This window comes from Alligator sinensis, unplaced genomic scaffold (genome assembly GCF_000455745.1).
Source record: "Alligator sinensis unplaced genomic scaffold, ASM45574v1 scaffold321_1, whole genome shotgun sequence".
In the NCBI taxonomy this organism is placed as follows: Eukaryota; Metazoa; Chordata; order Crocodylia; family Alligatoridae; genus Alligator; species Alligator sinensis.
The window spans coordinates 1,716,900-1,736,747 of NW_005841969.1; the positions used below are offsets into that span (position 1 = coordinate 1,716,900).

General features: G+C 41.9%; 1 protein-coding gene across 1 annotated transcript in view; it reads right to left on the minus strand.

The window, feature by feature from the left end:
- Positions 1–19,848, minus strand: part of CIR1 (corepressor interacting with RBPJ, 1) — a 44,238-nt gene that overhangs the window by 21,503 nt on the left and 2,887 nt on the right. The window contains exons 2-7 of the mRNA XM_006020798.2: positions 17,910–18,004; positions 17,044–17,117; positions 14,471–14,481; positions 14,320–14,375; positions 13,859–13,907; positions 13,142–13,259 (exon numbers count right to left, since the gene is read on the minus strand). Of these exons, the coding sequence (XP_006020860.1) occupies positions 13,142–13,259; positions 13,859–13,907; positions 14,320–14,375; positions 14,471–14,481; positions 17,044–17,117; positions 17,910–18,004 (403 nt within the window). The remainder of the gene's footprint in view (positions 1–13,141; positions 13,260–13,858; positions 13,908–14,319; positions 14,376–14,470; positions 14,482–17,043; positions 17,118–17,909; positions 18,005–19,848) is intronic.

Below are 19,848 nucleotides of genomic sequence, written 5' to 3' on the forward strand. Positions count from 1 at the left end.
GTTATTGGCCAGTGCTAAATTATTCACACGTGGTGGCTAGTAATTGGCTCGCTGGCCGTTTAAAATTCTGCGCGACTTCCGCCCAAGTCGAAGAGCTTTGAGCACGCTGCAGAGTGTCTCTGAAGTTATCTGACTTGCGGCTGCCGATCGATAGACTGATCACCTATCGATCTTTCTTCCCGTCACCGAGCGCAACCCCGACGTACCCCTTTCCCCGCCGGCTTCGAATTGCGGACGGATTAACTGGCTTGGGCCCCGCCAGCTGGAACAACTCGTGTGGTTGTTCCGACGACCGGACCACCTGCGTCCTGATTGCAAGCGGCGTGAGTAAAGTTTTTTACAACCAATAAGTTGTGTCTGCCTCTCCATTCACCAGCCCGCCCTGACGTATGAGCGTAACTCAAGTCGGCCCTGGCCGTCCGAGACAAGAACCACTGGTTTAGATTATCCATTAAGTGCGAACAATATATGTTCACAAATGAGATATCAAAACACTGTGTAGCTGTGTACTATGGTCTCAAGACTGGATTAAAATGGGAAGCATTCAAGTTTTACAATTCATGTTGGATGTACTTGCAGAGAAGCTCAAAGTTCTTGTCAGATGGAAAGTGATGATGACGATGATGAAGCGAGCGTCGCCACACTCATACAGTGGAAGCGTAAGGGCCAGAAAGCCAGCAAAACATATAATAGTCAATGTCAATAAGTCTTTGGGTGCCCAAAGAGGGCCATAAGGGTATTCGTAGATGATGTGGTCAGCCTAGGTTAGCCTGGAGTGGTCTGAGCTTGAGGATCACAGCTGCAGCCAGTGTCATTGGAGAGGCCCCAAGGGTACATGCTTGCCTTAAACAGTCCAATGCCTGTTGTGAGACAGTTAGGAGCAGTCCAGTCCAGGCCCTGCAGGGCAGCTGTCAGCCTGAGGGACAGAAGCTAGTGTTGGGGATGAAGTTGTTTAGCTGCAATTCTTGTGCAGTGTATTTCCTGCTCCACTGTGGAAGGTTCATGCGGTAGGTAACATGCCACCTGTGGTTTGAGGAGTTTCTTGGCCTGAGTGGAGAATGGGTTCTGAGACTTCAAGCAGTAGTTGCTTTTTGTCTTGTGGCTAGTAGGCTGGAGTGTAAAGAATGGTTTGGAACTTAGGCTTTGAGGCCTTGGGCCAGGATAGCAGCTTGTCTCTGGATGTTGGGGATGGAGGGCAAGGGGGAGGAGGGGAATGCCCGAGACGACGGGTAAACAGTCAACTGGGGTTGGTATAAAGCATCAGGTAACGGTCTTCATGATGCTGTTAAGGCTGGAATCCACTAGCTTAGTACACATGCTCCAGCCGCATACTGGTGGACAGTACTCAGCAGAAGGATACGCAAGAGCCAAAGTGGAAGTATGAAGTGTTTAGAAACTTGCACCCCAGGTGGTGCCAGCAAGGCAACAGATAAGAGCTCCTCTACCGTTAACTTTACCCTGGACCGCTTCCAGATGCTGGTGGTAGGTAAGGCTCTGGCCCAGCTTGACTCCTAAATAAGTAACAGTGTAACAATGTTCAAGTGCCAGGTTGCTAATTTTGACTTTTATTTCTTTCTTTGCTTGGTTGTTATTTAGGTAGAAGGCTGTTGCCACTATTTTAGTGAGGCTGAACTGGAGACACCGTTTATGGAAGTAGTCAGCCAAAGTGTTCATGTCTGATATCAGAGTGGATCCAGTGTCTTCCCATTGCTTGCCTGACTTGGTGAGAGCCAGGCTGTTGGCATAGCCATACTTCTTGGACTGGGTGTCAGGCAAGTCAACAATGTACACATTGAAAAACAATGGAGAAAGTACAAAGCCTTGCGGAATGTCATTCTTACGATTTCTAGGGCAGCTTTCCTGTCCATCGATGGAGAGTGAAGCATCAGCATAATAAAGCTATCAATCATTTTGTCAAGTATCATTTGGAGGAGTTTTTAGTAGAGGCCATGGAGCCAGACAGTGTCGTATGCAATTGTGAGGTCCACCAGGACAACACCAACCTTCTCCCCAGCCTCAAAGCTCTCTTCAGTGTTTTGAGTAAGGAGAGTTACCTGCTCCACTGTTGACCTTCCACATCTAAAACCAGCCTGCTTCTTAGGCAGCTGTGGATCAATTATGGGGTAGACCCAAGCATAAATGAGGTGTTCCAGTAGCTTGACTGGAATGTACAGCAGGGAGACAGGTCTATAATTCTTTGCATCATCCTTGGGCTTGTTAGCATTTAGGATTGCAACGACTGTGGCCTCTCTCCAAATGTGAGGGATCTTGTTGCATTTGACGCAGATGGAGATGAATTCACGAAGCCAAACAATGGAAAGTCACGACATCTCAATGTTCTTAGTGACTTCAATGACCATGGCAACAAAAACAACAACAAAATCCCCTTTTTAACTTGACCCAAGATCTCCTAACAAACATGGGGCTTATTTCTCTGGTATGCTGGCTGAATAGATTAAGCTGACACCAGCCTGGAATTAGTTTTTCAATTCAGATTGGAATATCAGGGCATTGTCTCCTTTGATTGATGGATAAGGCCGACCATTTGAGGTGGAAGAGCTTTTTGGGGACAGTTTGTGAGGACTGCAGCACAAAGTTTTTCTAATAGCTGGAGTATTTGGATCTCTTCAACATACTTTTAAATTATGGAACTAGTTCTGTGAATTTCATCTTAGTAATGGACACACATCAAATATCTGTAAAGATTCATTATTTCTGTCAGCAAACTTTGATACTTTTAACTACAAGGTTTGACAGCATGTCAGAAAAGCTTGGGGAAGACATTTGCTGCAATGATTTTGAGCGAGATTTTTAAAAGCATGAAGGTGAGATACGGACATAAGTCTCATTGAAACACGCTTGCAACTAACTTAACATAGGCACTTTTCAATATCCCTCCCTCCATTCTTTTCTCTCAGAGAAAAGCACTAGCCAACTGCACCTTCATGCCAAGTATTGTTTTGTGCGGGAAAGTCCAAAGGATCTATTCTGACATCTTTCTAGCTCAATATGCATGTAAAGCTGTTTAGATTGCAGCGTTGTCTATAAGCTGATTGCACTCAATCAGATCTGGAGAGGACAGTTTCTTAGCTCTCCAGTTTCTGTCTGGCATTGAGGTTCTTCAGAATATGGCTGGATTCACCAAGGAAAACACAAGAATTGGCAATCTCTCTCCCTTCTGTTGAAATAAGGATTTTATTCCTTTTTGGTCTGTAAAGCACATACTGACTGTGGGTGAATGAGGTCCTGTTGGATTCCCAACTGCTTTCTGAAAAGAAAGCCAAGCAAAAGCCAATAACATTTTTAGAGGATTCTCTACATTAAAGTAGACTTGGTTGAAGTGATCCATTCCTAGAACAGGTTACTGCAACATGCCTAGTGAAACCACCCTCTATATCCTTCTCAAACTTCATCTACTACTGAACAGGGATGAAAACTTATTTGAACTTTTCTTAGTCTGCACTCGTTTTGAATTTACTTCCAGGTACAGTTTTGAGTTAAGGATGTATATATAGTCAGTTGTTTGCAAAACTATGGTCAATCTATAACAGTAGTTCTCTATAGGGCTGTATTCCTGACAAACAAAATATTTAAAGAACCAAGCAGCTGGGAACGGTAGGATTTAAGCGGGGGAAAGACTGTATCCCATAAAAGGAACCCCAGTCCCATGGGACACCCCTGCGCATTACAGGACAGGTGAGGGAGATTCCTTATCCTCCACCAATGCTGACCTCGTGAAGGAACACCTTGAGAGGCTGGACACCTTCAAGTCAGCCGGCCCTGACAGTTTACATCCCAGGGTACTCAAGGAACTGGCTAGCATCATTGCTCAGCCCCTGGCACGGATCTTCGAGAACTGCTGGCACTCTGATGAAGTGCCCGAAGACTGGAAGAAGGCCAATGTGATGCCTATCTTCAAGAAAGGGAGGAAAGTGGATCCAGCAAACTATAGGCCCATCAGCCTGACCTCTATCCCAGGGAAGGTCTTAGAAAAGATTATCAAAGAGGCCATTCTTAACAGACTGGCCGATGGCAACATCCTGAGGGATAGCCAGCATGGGTTTGTTGCGGGTAGGTCTTGCTTGACCAGTCTTATATCTCTTTATGACTAGGTGACCTATCACCTGGACAAGGAAGAAGAGATTGATGTTGTGTATCTTGACTTCAAAAAAGCCTTCGATCTGGTATCCCACAATCAACTCTTGGCAAAACTGGCTAACTGCAGCCTCGGCCTCACCACGATCCAGTGGCTGGGGAATTGGCTCCGTGGTTGGACCCAGAGGGTGGTGGTTGATGGAAGTCAATTGTTGTGGTGCTCTATGAACAGTGGGGTCCCACAAAGCTCTGTTCTTGGGCCTATACTATTCAACATCTTCATTAATGATGTGGACATTGGTATCAGAAGTGGACTGGCCAAGTTCGCCAAAGACACCAAACTCTGGGGTAAAGCGTCCACACCTGAGGACAGGAGGGTGATCCAGGCTGACCCTGACAGGCTCAGGAAATGGGCAGATGTGAACCTGATGGCATTTAATACTGAAAAATTCAAGGTTCTCCACCCTGGGAGGGAAAACCTGCAGCATGCTTATAGGCTCGGCAGTGCTATGCTGGCTAGCACTATGGACAAAAGGGACTTGGGGGTCATGATTGACCACAAGATGAGCATGAGCTTTCAATGTAATGCTGCTGCTAGTAAAGCAAGTAAAACGCTGGCTTGCATCCATAGATGCTTCTCAAGCAAATCCCTGAGCCATGGGACTCTTCAGCCTGGAAAAGCGCAGGCTCAGGGGTGATCCGGTGGCCACCTATAAGTTTATCAGGGGTGCTCATCAGGATCTAGGGGAACGTCTGTTCACCAGTGCACCCCAGCGTATGACAAGGTCAAACGGTCACAAACTCCTCCATGACCATTTCAGGCTGGACATAACGAAGAACCTCTTTACTGTCTGAGCCCCTGAGGTTTGGAATAGACTGCCGCCGGAGGTGGTTCAAGCACGTACTTTGAACGCCTTGAAGAGACGTTTGGATGTCTATCTTGCTGGGATCCTATGACTTCCTGCCTCTGGGGCAGGGGGTGGACTCGATCTTGCAAAGTCCCTTCCAGTCCTAATGTCTATGAATAATACTCATTATCTTCAGTACAAGTGTTTTGCATGGTTTGGTTCTGCATCCTGATTACCTTAAAAACTATATTTTCTAATATCATATAATGGCAGAGCAAACCAGCAGAAGCATTTGAGCTAACAATTCTCTTAATTTAAACGGGATAGAGCATCCTTCCATATGCTGGTCTGATAGACCACAAATGTCAACGTAGTGTGACAGGCTTTTGTCAGAGGCCATATTTGGGAAGGTTTTAGAGGTTTCTCTTTCTTGAAGGAAGATTTCTTATTAACAATGTAAAGTGTAACATGAACTGTGTACTTAAGTGAGTTCATTAGCACTTTCATAAAATCTGTATTAAATGTGCACACGCCTTTGAGAATTTTGAAGAATGATTTGGAATTAATCTAAAATCTGACTGGTACTCAGGCTAGTGAAGATGGGACCCTACTGTTTACAATCAAAGTGCTCAGCTGCAGATCTTAAGGGAGGGTTTTATTTTCTATGCATTTTCTGCAGACACCTTAATACAAAGGATGATTTACATAAATTTTCCTGGTTGACATTAAGCTACTTCTACTTGATAAAATATTATTATAGACTAAACAGAGCAGTCAGAATTAAGTTCTACTTTCTTATTGGGTGTTGTAAAATATTTTTCCCTGCTAGGAAACAAAAGCACTCTTAAAAAAAGCATATTACTTGAAGAAAAATCAACAGCATTTATGGATGTGAAGGACCTTCATTTGTTATTTTCACATGGTTGCAGGAATTGCTTGGTGGCTAATGATCACTTCCAGTGCAGGGTGTAGCAGAAGCTAGCTATATACACTGACCTGTTCTGGGTACATTTATATGATACTAGTGGTAGGAATCATAGGATTACGATTTTTTGTGTGATCATAGTCCCATAGTCTTTGGCTTAGTAAAAGGTTGCGTTTGTATAGGCATGTCAATAGTCTCTTCACTCTGCCAGGACATGAAACTTTGTTTGCTGAAGGTGAACACCATTTCATGACATTTTTACCAGTATTTGTTATGGTTAAAGTAGTTACATTTTGCAGAATATTTGAAGTCAGAAGTTCTCTTTCTTGATGCTGCCCCCACAGAATCAAGGCACACACAGGACACTTTTTTTTTCCAAATAGTAACTGGCAGAGGGCACGCATCCGATTTCCTCCAGCATTGTATTCCACAAACTGGGTGTCTAATACCCTGCTCCTCTTAGAAAATCCTTTGTTCTCCTGTCAGAAGTCAGAAAGACAAACACTCTCTAACCTACTTGTTCTCACAATAGTAAATATTTTATGAACAGTTCAATTAAGATCATGTAGAGCCACTAAATACTTAAATTTGTATTGCTTTTGGCTGCTTCAGGCTTGTTCATTCTTCAAGCCCTATCCAAAAGGACAGCTCTATAAGAGAGTTTAGTAGGTGTTTGCTTTCTTCCCACTCCAACCCACATTGCAGCAGGACAGAAAAAATGCAGGCGATTTTAAAGCATGAGAAAAATATTGAAATATTAGTTCTTTTGCATCAGTTTTGTTATTGTAGATTAGCTCAGTAGAACTTCAGTATCAAAAGCCTGGAGGGCTGCTTGAATCCTGTTACTGAAATTCTGCTTCACCCCCTTGCATTCAAGGAAAGCTACACTAGTTCAAAGCAGTTATGTAAAGAAATGTTTAGCTTAAATGGATGAGGGAGGTGAGGGAGTAAAGCATTCTCTGCCTAATTGCATAGTGCCATGTACTTTCTTTTGGAAGTAGAAAAACTCCTAAGGTGTAATTCATGAAGTAGAGTAATGAAGGGTTTTACTTTATTACCAAATTTATTCTCATATTACATCATGAATAAACACTTTACCTCATTTGCTTTTGCACTGCCTCCTTTATAAACCACTTGGCTGGTCCAACACTATTTTAAGTATTTTTTAGTTATATTATGCAATGATAATCTGCATGAAGTCTAACAGGTTCAGCTTCTCAAGGTGTTATGTATAATTTGACCTTATACTTAGTACAGTTATACAGATTAATGATCTGGGATGGATTATGACTTTATTTAGATTTGTGAAGAACTGAAGTAACTACAGAAAATGTCATTGAAATCAATGCCATAACTCTAAATGTGCAACCAAGAAAACAGTAATTTAGCTATATTTCTTTTGCTTTGTATATTTAATTAGCATTTGCAACTGTTCCAAAAACTGAATGGAGCAAATATTGAATTTTCTTGTTGTCTAGGACGACTGGAATCTCTAAGCGATGTTCTCTTTTTTAAAGGAGAAACTCAGAGATAAATTGAAGCATCACAACATGTTAACAATTTTCATTTTAAACTATTACTGCACTGCCACATGCATGTGAAAAAATCATTTTTTCAGTGAAATTTAATACTGATTTATTTGGACACATCAGAGCTACAGCCTTGGAATCGTCTAGGTTTGAAACTAACTTTTGTGCTTTACCATAATCATTTTGCTTTCTAAATAAAGTGAGTTCCATTAACAAATTGGTTTGACAAGTTTTCTATCCCTGTACCACATTAAGTGACATTTTGAAATTAAACCAGCAAAGCCTTATGAAATATTTTCAGTATTGTGAACAAGCCACTGGATCTAAATTGGAAACAAAAATGGCTGCCTGAACGCCAGAAAGTACCAAAAGCACAAATAACTGACAGACACTAGCAGCAAATTAGAAAAACAAGGCCTATGTAAAAATCCGACCAATTTTAAGAGGTTATTGGCCTATTTTGTGAATACAATAGGTGTAGATGTAATATCAGTTCACAGTCACAAGTGATATAGTTCTGCATATTTTTCTCATCTTGATTATGAATCTTAAAAGTTAAGATTTTATCTGTAAAAAACCCCAAACATTTTAAACCAGCTTAGCCTAAAGCAGCTTTTTTTGATTGCCTAATTTAACTGCGTAAGAATAGTAAATCTTATAGTTGGTCTCTGTAAACCTCACAGCTGGAACATTCTAACACTACTTTGCAGTTTCCAGTGATCAAAGTAAGTTACTTGATATATCAAACTAAGAATTTCATAATGGAAATAATGCAACACCAGGGGGTGCAGTTATCATGAAATAATTACACTCCTGGGAGATTACAGACAAGGCTGTACCCCAGGGGTGTGATTATCCCATGATAACCATGTCCGCCGAAATTGCCTTATTGCAAAAATAATCTCTATTCACTGGTGAGATATTATTCAATATGAGTATTTTTTAAATGGTAAGATCATTTTTTTTTTTGCCTGAATCACCAACTGGATTAGTAAAATGCTCTCTATTCCTTGGTTTGTTTCATGCGCCCAACTTTTTGGACTTATTTTGCTGTTTACTACAGCGTTGCATGTTGAGAAATACCAGTTTCCTCCCTCAAACACAGGGCTCTCATTAGCAGCATACATATACTTTAAATTTGCATAGGCCAGTGGTGTTCAACTCCTCCAGCCCCGTGGGCCAGACGAATGGCACAGGTCCAATCTGTAAATTGGATCCAGAGCACACAGCCATGTTATCTGGCCCAGAGGGCTAGAATTTGGAAGTCACAGCATTAAATTGCTGCGGCTCTGGAAGCTGGGGCAATTAATGCTGCCACTGCTTACCACCACGCTGCCAGATTTCTGAACTGTGGGTAGCTCCATGGATCAGAGGGCACAGCTCTGTGGGCTGGCTCTGGCCTACAGGCTGGATCTTGGGCGCCCCTGGTATAGGTCAATTCTACTGCAATTCCACCTTAAGAATCCCTAGTGCAGTGGTTCTTAACCTTTTTAACCTCAAAGCACCCTTCCATAACTTTTCTGAATTAAGCAGCACCCCATTTCAAATACTAATTTATTCATTACGGTACTTCCCTCCTTGCCAGGGGGAGCCTGAGCTTGAACTTGCTCATATCTGCTTTCCTCCTCATACCTCACTTATCTCCTCACACTTCCTGTGACACCCTTCAAAGAATCTTATAGGACCCCAGGGTGCCCCAACACCCTAGTTGAGAATAACTGCTCTACTGAAATCAGTGCTGGTCAGTACCCAAAATAGATATGGTGCTGAATCCTATAGGAAGGTATTTCCACACCATCTCCTTAACATGCTACCACTCAAACTTTTGATTGATTACCTATTAAAAATTATTATACATGTTGTAGTGGCAGTAATTATTGTTTTTCAATTGCAGCTTCATATTTAGCACTGAGTACTCGACACAAAGCAAAGAAAAGCCAACTTTCTAAAGACTGTTTTTCATAACTGACAAACTTAATACAAGCAATTAAGAGTCAAGTACATTGTTCTCAACCATCTGAAAAACAAAGCACATAGAAATGTTTTTTTTAAAAAAGGACCTTCTAATAGTAGGCTAACCAAGAAGACTGTCAAGAAAATATCAGAAATCACTGAAATGAGTGAAAATGTTGCCTAGCAGCAGATCATCATAATGTAAAGCAAATATTCATGATTCTACTCACCCCTTTAGTCTCTTCAGCACAATTGATATAGCATCTCAGCCTCAACTAAACAAACAGCTTCTGCATTAACTGTAAATAGTACTGACTTTCAAACAGACTTAGGTTTCTTAGTCACCTATATACTTGAAAAAAAAATTACCCTTAGACTCACCAGATTTAAAACTACCACTTCAAACTACATGTTATTTGAAACAAAACAGGCAGTCCTCTAATAACATCCAATTGCATTTTAATGGGGTTAGCTAATAAATTCCTCTTTTTGTTTCCTGATTATGACAAAACAGAATGTTCAAAATCTCTGAAGTTAGGCAAGTCCCCTCTCTTCTTCCATGCAATAAAGATTTGTTAGTAGAATAATTGCTGCCACCTTATTTGCCAGACTAGGCCTGGAAAGGAAATGTTTGTTCTACATTTAGTATAACATTCCCTTAAAGACTTTGGAATTTTGTTACAATGCAACTGATTTCAAACATGGCTGGAGACAGAAGGCAATATGATTTTTACATGGTTCCCCATCATGTAGATACAACATGTTTCAACCCTTCTTTTAAACAGTGTGCAATGAAGTTTTTAGCACTCTTATTGTATTTTGTAGACAGGACAGCCTAAGTGTTTCTGTAAGTGTATGGAATAGGCAATGAGCAAGGTAAGTCACTCCTTATCATCTATGAACTAAATGTGCTACCACCCACTGGTGCCAACATAGCTAGAAATGTAGCTTTTTACTCATGAGACAACAAGTCCTAGTTTCAAAAGCATACCACTGATAAACTTGAGATTCATTAGCAACCATTCCACCATTCATGTAGTCTAGCTTCAACATTGTATTAGTGAGTGGTATATATCAGGAGCAGTTTATCTAAGTCAGCGGTTCCCAATCTGTGGTACAGGTACCACCAGTGGTACGCAGTTAACAGATTTATTAGGACTTTATATGATAAAAATTGCTGGTGGTACTTAAGGTTGAACTGTACAAATTGCTGGTGGTAAGGTTGTATTGTTTTAAATTGGTGGTATGCAATCTGTCAAAGTTTGGGAACCTCTGATCTAAGTGAAAAAAAGCATCTAAAATTACTAAAAGTGTTCAACATGAGAGATTATGATAGGAAGTAAACAATATCAGTTAAGAAGGACAACGTAAGTAGGGAGAAGGAATGTAGGAACATTGCTAAAATTCTATTGGCACTAAATTATCTTATTTATTAATTTTGTGATTATAGGGCTCTATTTAAATCAATGGGTTTATACCGACATAAATCAACAGGGGAGGGGGTGTGCAGTGATTGTATAACAACTCAAAAATAAAGTCTTAGTGTTGTATATTGTGTAGGAGAGTGTGTATGGTGGATTGTGGGGGGGTATATGTGGGAGGGTAGTGGCATTTGTGGGGTGTGAGGGAGACTGGGGGGACACCTCCACACTCTCCCCATGGTGTGCAGCTCCTAACAGAAGCAGCAGCAGCAGGTGGGGGTGCCTGGTGGTGTGCGGCTCTGGCCAGCACTACGTATGGGGGCGAGGAGCGTAGCTCAGCTGAGCTGCTTCTATCTCCAGGGTTCCCCACCTCATATGTACAACTTCCACACTTGCACGTCACCAGAGGGAAGCTCCACACGTTGGAGCCGACTGCCTTCACTGCTCCCTGCCATGCACGTCCTGGGACACCGCTGGAAGTGGAGAGGAGCCCCGGCTCCAGCTTCCCCGCGTAATACCAGGACCTGTGTAGCAGGGAGTGGTGAAGGCAGCTGGCTCCAGTGCATTGAATTTCTCTCCACTAGCATGTGAATATGGAAACTGAATGTGCGCCATGGAGAGCCCTGGTGATAGAGGCAGCCTGGCTGGGCTGCGCTCCTTGCCCCCATGTGCAGTGCTGGCCAGAGTCGCATACCACCAGGCACCAGTGCCCCAAGCACCCCTGCCTACTGCTACCACCAGCTGAGGCTGCGTGCCATGGGTGGGAGCAGGGGGGTGCCCACACCTTCCCACTCTCCCTCACACCCACAACCTGCCCACCCGAACTCTGTGTTGCTGCCACGCCCTTGGGCACAGGCTTCATGTTGCTGCCAGCCCCATGGTCCATGCTCCCACCCAGCTGCAGCTCCCCTGCTGACCCTACCCCCATTGCTTCCCTACCTACTACCCAGAGCAAGTGAGATGCAGATGAAGCATAGCAGGTCCCCTGGCAGCTGCAGTGGCAGCAGCAGCCCTGTTCAGAAGTTGTGTGCTGGCTGGGTCGGGCCCTTCTGTCCACAAGGGTGGAAGTGAGGTGTAATAGGGTATGTCAGGGTGTGTATAGTGGGCGCCTTGTGGATGGAAGGGCTTGGTGGAGTACAATTAGTTGGCGGGTGCCACAGGCCAGAAGAAAGTGTTTGGCAGGCCAAATCCAGCCCACGGGCCTTATTTTACCCGCCCATGTTGTTAGCCCTTGAATAGAGGCTTAGGATAACTGCCATCAACTAGTGGCTATTATTAGGATGGTACAATTTTCAAACAATGCCTAATACTGTAGCAACTATGGATGAAAACACACCATTTCTTTAAACATTTTCTGATGTTTCACCCCACTGAACCATTTTCTGCCTTTTGGAACCAGTCCAGCTAGATATAGCAAGGGAGTTGGTATGCTAAGAGAGAACTCAGCTCTAATCTATGGCTTCTCTCAGAACATTATCAAGGGTACTGACTGCAAAGATCTTCATGAGCATCTGAACTGAAAATACAATTCATTCTATCACTATAACGTTTTGTATGATCCAAAGCGGAACGTTTCAATGTGAAGTCTCCTTGTTTTGTTTGTTTTTAGTATGTACCCCTCTCAGGGCATCTAGAGTCGCTTACAAATTTTCTGTTATGATTGCAAAAAAGTGTTAAGATGTCACAATTTTGGTACAAATGACTTTTTTGATAGCTGAAAAAAATTAGTTATCTTATTCATTTAAAATAAATTTAGTGTAGTACCTATTAATGGAGAAAGACCAAATAATATAAGTCAATATATAATTGAATGCTGAAAGCATATTTCTACTCAACAAGCAAGATGGCAGAAAGGAATTATTACTTGTGAATTATTTGCCTATTAGATCTATGAAGTGTCTAAATATTTAGAGGGAAAAAATCCATTTTCACCAGTCTGATTCAGTGTACCCTTACTTGTCCTGGCTCTCGGTTTCAGCCTAAATTGTGGCTGTATGATTTTGATGACTGATCATACTAGCTTGTAAAAGAAGATACTTTTGTGTTAAACATCTGATATAGGGAATCAGGCTGCTTCAGACCTAACTGCCCATGAAAAGGGACAGAGCAATGTCACCACAGTGACATATGTGACAGTGACAATATTCAAATGATTTTTTTCAGTCATTACTAATTCGATCTTTTGAATCTGAAACATGACTATTGTGATATTACAAACGGAAACTACATTTGAATGAAGAATCCTTGCTTATTTCTTCTGTTTGAAGTAGGATATAATCATATATCCCTAATTTAGAACTGAGAAATACCTGTAACAAGTCTGGCCAGTATCTTTTCAAAACATTTAAAATACATTCTCTTAATGCCTACCTGAACCATCGTTGGAAACTGAACTTGCATTAATTCCAGAAAGACCAAACAAAGGACATTCTCGGTCAGTGTTAACATGGCCCCACTTGTGGCATTTAATACACCTCACATTCCGCACCTAAAGAACAAAGAGTATTGATGGAACTGAGCTAACAAAGCTTCCTGTCTTCTTGTACAGTGCTGTTCAACTTTTGAGTGGTTGAGGGGGCCACCCACCACATGAACCAAGCATCTCCTGTGCTGCCCCAGCTGTACCACGTGGGCTCCTTCCCTGTGGGCAGGCCACACCATGCAGGTATCTTGTTTGTACAGACAACATGATGTGGCCCCCGCCCCAGACTTCCCAAGCCCTATGACCAGAGGCTTCTTTGGCTTCATGAGGCGCACTGCTCCTCTCCACCCCCAGGGGTGGAGACAGGCAGTGGGAATTGGAGGTGGGGAGAGCCTGGGGATTCTGGAGGCAGCAACAAGACAAACAAAGGGGGGGGGAGCAGTACCTGGATCAGGAGCCTGGGGGCCATGATTTAACTCCTCAGGAGTTGCATGTAGCCCCTAGCCCACCAGTTAGACAGTCCTGTTCTAGTACTTAGGCGCAAGGCTTATAAATTGATTGAGTGAGAGATGAGGAAAATTAAAAGTCCACATAAACGTCCAGTGATTACACAAACCTCTGACATATTCTTAAGATAACCACATAGTGAAATTTATGTAACTTGCCTGGATACCAAATGGTTGATCTCTGATATTCATGTCATCCTTAGCATATCTGTTATACACACACACACACACAGAAAGAAAGATTAAATTTTCAAGACCAAGTAAAATAGAAATCAAATAACTAGGAAAAATATCATATCCATAACTACTACAAAAAGCGTAGTACAGAGGATGCAAGTCTATTTCAAAGCCGTACTTAAGTGTCAAATAGTAAAACTGATCTGTTGAAATGTGAAGCCAGAACTCAGACAAGAGACAAAACTAAGCTGACAGACTAAGTGATGTGTTCCAGCATTAGAAGCTTAACTGTGAAACTGTGATAGTGTAAGAAAAGTAGAAAGCAGTAAGATTAGCACTTAATAGATTAACCAAAGGGAAACCACCTGCCAGGAATAGTTCAGAAGAAAAAGCAAATAAGGAGAGGCATGTATATTAGCACTAAGGACGGATTTCATACTTACTTTTCTCGCGGAGCTACTTTCTGCCATTCAAATTTGTATTCAGTCTCTCCCTCTTGCTGTAAAAACAACAAACACAGCAGTATGGAAAATCCCATGTCACATTTCAAAAGCAAGTAAATAAAAAGTATTAAGAATCGACGTATTGAATTACCTCTTTCGTTTCTTGTTTGAATGTCAGAAAAATATGAGGAAAAAACAACAAAGACTACATTAATCATACACTCAACAGATTGCTTATATATACTTTGAAAATTAAATATGAATGGTTTATATAATAATGTCACTACCTATTGTCAGGAAATACTTTACATACTTTACATTAAAAGATCAATTTAGTATACAGCTCACCCTCTTGTAAATCTATATTACAAATACTGAAAAATAACAAATATGTAATTATATAGCTGTGGCAAATATATACAGTATTCTTTCTTCTCAAGTTTTTCCAACTTTATTCAGGAGTACTTCAGTGAAATCATATAATTCTCCTGCAGTTCGTTTTTCAGTTCTACATTTATTGATGGAAGCAAAGTATCAAAATCACCTGATATCTAGGACCTTAATTTTGCTAATGTTCCAAAACTTACATTTTGCTACAGTGACTAGTTGATTTCAATAGGTAGTGTCTAAATGTTTGCAGGCCTGGGTTCTGTATTTGAAATAAATGTTTATAAAGGAACATTATTTAACAAAATGATATTCTTCATGTGAACACATTTCTTCTTAAATGGAAATTCCAAATATGTTACAAAGACTTGAAAGCCAGAAGCACCAATCCTGTAACTTAAAAACACTGTTTGTTAAAGTATGGTTAAGGAATTTTTAGGGTAGGGGTAGACAAGTTACCACAGCAGAAAAGGAGGTGGGGTTTTGCTGTTTGTCAGCTGCTCTATGGTAAATGCTATATTGCATTCCAGCCTCTCAGTCTAGAGTTACCTCAGCTTATATTTCATCTAGCATTGGGTAAGAGGACTCACACTAGTAGTTTCTGTGGACTAGCAAAAGTATGGCAAATCACTGCCCCATTTTCCTCTGTGGTTACTAGTTTCTTGCCCGTACTTTTAGAACAGGTTTAAAAATATCTGTATTGCTGGATAACCATTTAGCTGCTCCCCACAGGGGCTGCTACCTTAAGGATATAGCAGAACATAAGTAAGTCTGACATTGCTAACTATAAATCTTATTATTGTCACAAATCAAGTGTTTTTAATCTGCTACTCAATTATTCTGACACTATGTCAGGCTCTATGTTCATTGCTTAGTTTTGTGGGTTTGTATGAAAAACAGCATTTCTCACTGAGGATAAACAGATCTGGGAAAACTAGCTCCACAGGGAGAGAGAATATAGTGTCTACAAAATACCATCAGAAAAATTAGGAGAATTAGGAAAAACAAGATTTCCCATATTTTGATGGTAATTTTAAAAAGTAACATTAATGCTAATAATAATAATAGAAGTTAAGATATTATATTTGTGTCTGAATTAAACTGGCAGTGTTTTTAAAGGATTATTTTAAGAAGCCTTTAAGTTAAATAAGAGGTCTCAAACATATGGGCTGTAAACCAGACCTAGCCCATGGAGTCCCATAATCTGGCCCCCAGTGCTGTCCCATTGACCCACATGCTGCACTGGACTGGGCCTGTGCTGCAACTGGATCCTGGGTGGCATTGTCACCCACAGCTTTCGTTGCAACTGGGTCCCAGGTGGTGCTGCCACCTCTGGTGCCCACTTGGGCCAGCATCCCAAACCAGCCTGGGTGGGTGCTGCATGTGCTGGATCAAGCATGTAAGCGGGAGTATCTATATGGCTGATCTCGCTCATGGACCAGCCTTGTGCCAATCATTTGGCTCTAGGGGACAGATGAGTTCAACACCCCTGACTTAAATAATTACAAAACAAGCTTAAAAATAAAAAAAAAATCCCACTGATTTCCAGAAATTTCTACTGTGGATTCAGACTTTTTCTGCTCAAATTTTCCAGATAAGACCAACCCATTGAAAGCCTATTTGGTAAACATTTAAACTTGCATATTCCATTGTAATTGTTTTTCTTCTCCCCTACCTCTGCTGCCTTATTCATGCCACCCATTAACTTTTAACAATGTCCAACATATAAAAAAATACTGGTAGTTTTTCAGACTTCAAAGCACTGCAATAAGTAAGGTAGCCCAATACTTCATAATATAAGCAAATTAAAGGAAGGCGCCTAACTTCACCAAACTAACTGCACAGATGGAAATTTTCTAGGTGTTGGCATCAGACTGAAAGTTGTTTGGAACATTTTATATTTTTCAGACATGTTCAAGAATCATATTAGGGTTAAATGTGGGTCTACCTTCCCCATTTTGTTGAGTTCTAGCATGCCTTGGAGCAGAAGCTTAAGACTCAGCAGAAGGGCTACCTTTGTGTCAAGATGTCTCTTCTTGTTACCGTAAAACTTTTTTATTTTTCTCTTCCCACAGGGAAACAGTTCCCTAATTTCTTCTTGATTCAAGACATTAAAAAAAAAATTAGTAGTATGCGATTATGTCGTTAAGAACCGAATACACACAGCATACACACAGTGGGAGGAGGGAGTTAAATTGCAATTACACAGGCAACTTTTAATCAGGCATTTCCTAGTTTGACTGCCTATGACTTTGCAACTTCAATTCTTTTAAAGAAGTTGTGTATAAAATTCTTTTTTTTCTTGTTAGCTGCAACAAAAGAATGAATCAGAAGTACCTTTCTTTGCTCCAGGTGGGGCCTCATACATGAAGTTAAGACCATTTTTCACCCGCTCGTCACCCATAAGCAATCTAAAAATTAAATGGATTTTAGGACACAGGATATGAAATATCCACATTTTAAAAATATGCTTTGTAGGAATAATGTAAAACACACAAAAAAGATTCACAAAGGAGTTGTGATCTTTAATAATTTCTTGTCTGTTAATCTTAATGCAATGGGTTAAATATCAAAAGAATGTAGACAGTGCTCAAACTTTGCAGACAACGCTGCACAGCATAACAATGAACGTTTAAAGTCAATTCTGTGCTAACAGTACTGTGCAAAACAGATATGTACAATGTAAATGTAGAACCATGTAAGGTTACCTGCTACCCCAAGCAGAGAATGTAGTATGGCACTTACTCAAATACACAAGGAATATTGGAAGAGCAAGTAGGAAAAAAAAAGAAAGTTCATAAAAACATGCTCGTGACCCCTCAAGCAGATTCAAATTAGCAAATCACTGTCCCAAAGGAATGAGAACTCTTTTCCACTAAGGGGAAATTTGAGAGCTGGTACAGAAGACGCTTCAAAACATCTGAGGGTAAGCTGCCTCCTTCTGTACATCACTACATATCAGTAGTGGCCAACCTTTTTGGTAGACATGCCACAAACTAACCCCGCACCCTCCTTAAGTGCCACTCTGATTCCTTTCCCATACCCGATCTGCTACTCAGCTTTCTGCCCCCTGCCTTGCACTCTCTGCTCTGCTTTCTGCTCCCTACTCTATCTGCCACTTGTGGCAACCCTGCTATATATAAGGAAAGGGAAAGCTACAGCTTTATTGTTTTTTGTTTTTTTTACTTCTTTTTGGTCCTCACCTATTATCATAAGATTCTTGTTCTTTAAGATACTGTTGCATTAGCTCTTCTTGTTTCTTCTTATCATAAGATATTTTCTGTTCTGCCATCCATACCTACATAAAACACACGAACTAGTTAATTACACTTTCTTTATAAAAATAAAACATTACTGCACATAAAATTACTTTAGAATCAATATACTTTTGGTAACATGTTTAGAATTATTTTTAGCAAGTCACCACTTATGCAAAAGAAAAAGGATAGTCTTAATAAATCACATCTGGAAAAATAACGTCAATGCGCGTTTTGTCTGTACAACAAATGAACGTTATGTTACAAATGTTAAATAAGTGTGATGTAATTCCAAAGACATTTTTCCTGATTGTGTATATACAATTAAAATTAAAACATTTATTGCATTGGGATAATACTTATGGAATTCTAACCAGCAGGATTCCAGTAAGCTAATAAGAGGAAATCAATGGTAAGCAAGGGTATTAAGCAGAGGTAATATCATCATTCAACATCAGCTTGTTTTCCTCTATTGAGATAAAACAGAAATGATAAAAATGGATTTGTCAATTATATTACACCCCTCACTTCCTGCTGTTGCCATGTGCTGAAAGGTGATCCAGGCTGTGAGAAGCAGCTAGAGGTATGAATCTCAGCATGGTAGGAAAATAAGTCAGTCCCAAAAAACCATGCCACAACATCCTTGTGGGTCACAACAGCAGCCTGAAGAGCAGAATGAACCAAGAGGTGGTGGGCTGGCTACAAACAAAGCTTTGATGGCTTAAGAATCCATAAGTTACTTAACCCCCTTGCCCACAGGGAGAAATAAAATGCTTCCATGCACTCTTTCACAAATGGGTATGTGCAATGCTGAGCTCAGTGCAATTAGTAGGCAAGCCAGTCACTAGTTTGGATTGATGCTACACTTTGATCTGAGAACCTATTACTAGGCACGTGCGAAACAGGCCATATTCGATTCAAATTCAGCCCAAATCGGAGGACAGTGATTCGATTAGTTGATTCGGATGGCTGTCCCCAATTCGATTCAGCTGAATCGGAAGATTGTTGCTGATTCGGAGAATCAGCAATTTGGCCAGCTTTAAATGTTTTTTCTACACACCTCGAGTTACCAGGCATGGCTCCTGAACACTGCAAAGGTGGGGAGGATGGAGCATCCCACAGGAGCATGGAGGGCCCCCCAGCGTGCTCGGCGGTGGACCCAGAAGCGGACCAGAAATACTTCTGGTCTGCTGCCGAGCGCATGGGGGACCCCCACTCCCCTCCCCTGCCCTCCAGGCTTGGCAATTGGCCACAGGGGGAGCCCAGGTGCCCCCCCAGACGCAGAAGGCACCAGTCACTGAGCCAGGGGGTGGGTATGAGGGTGGGAGCGAGGCATCTATGCCCGCTCCCAACATATCCTATTATGCCTCACACTCCCACCCTTTTTGGTGGAAGGCCTGGCCCAGCTAGCATGGGTGGGGTTGCTGCTGCAGGCTTCCCTGGTGTGCTGGTCTCTCTGGGCAGCAGACAGGAAGAGGGGAGGGGAAGCAGCAGCTGAGTGGGAGTGCGGAGCCAGGGGGGGTGGAAGCAGCACAGAGCTCAGGTGGGCAGGGACACGGGGACTTTCCCCCATGCCGCACAGCCCTGGCAGGTAGCGGGGGCAGCAGCAGCCATGGGGGTAGCATCTGCTTGGTGCTGGTGCCCGGCAACTGCCTCCAGCCAGCGCTGCAAGGAGTGCAGCTCCTGCTGAGCCTTTTGTTTGCCTGATGCTCCCTGCACTCACAGGGCACAGGAGGGAAGCCCGAGACACTGGAGCAGGCTGTGGCAGTGAAAGCAGCTGGCTCCAGAGCCTGGGGCTTTTCTCCTGTCCCTGGTGAGTGCGTGGAGTGCTGGGGAAACAAACCGGTCAGCAGGGGGGCTACACTTTTCACGGTGACGTGCAGAG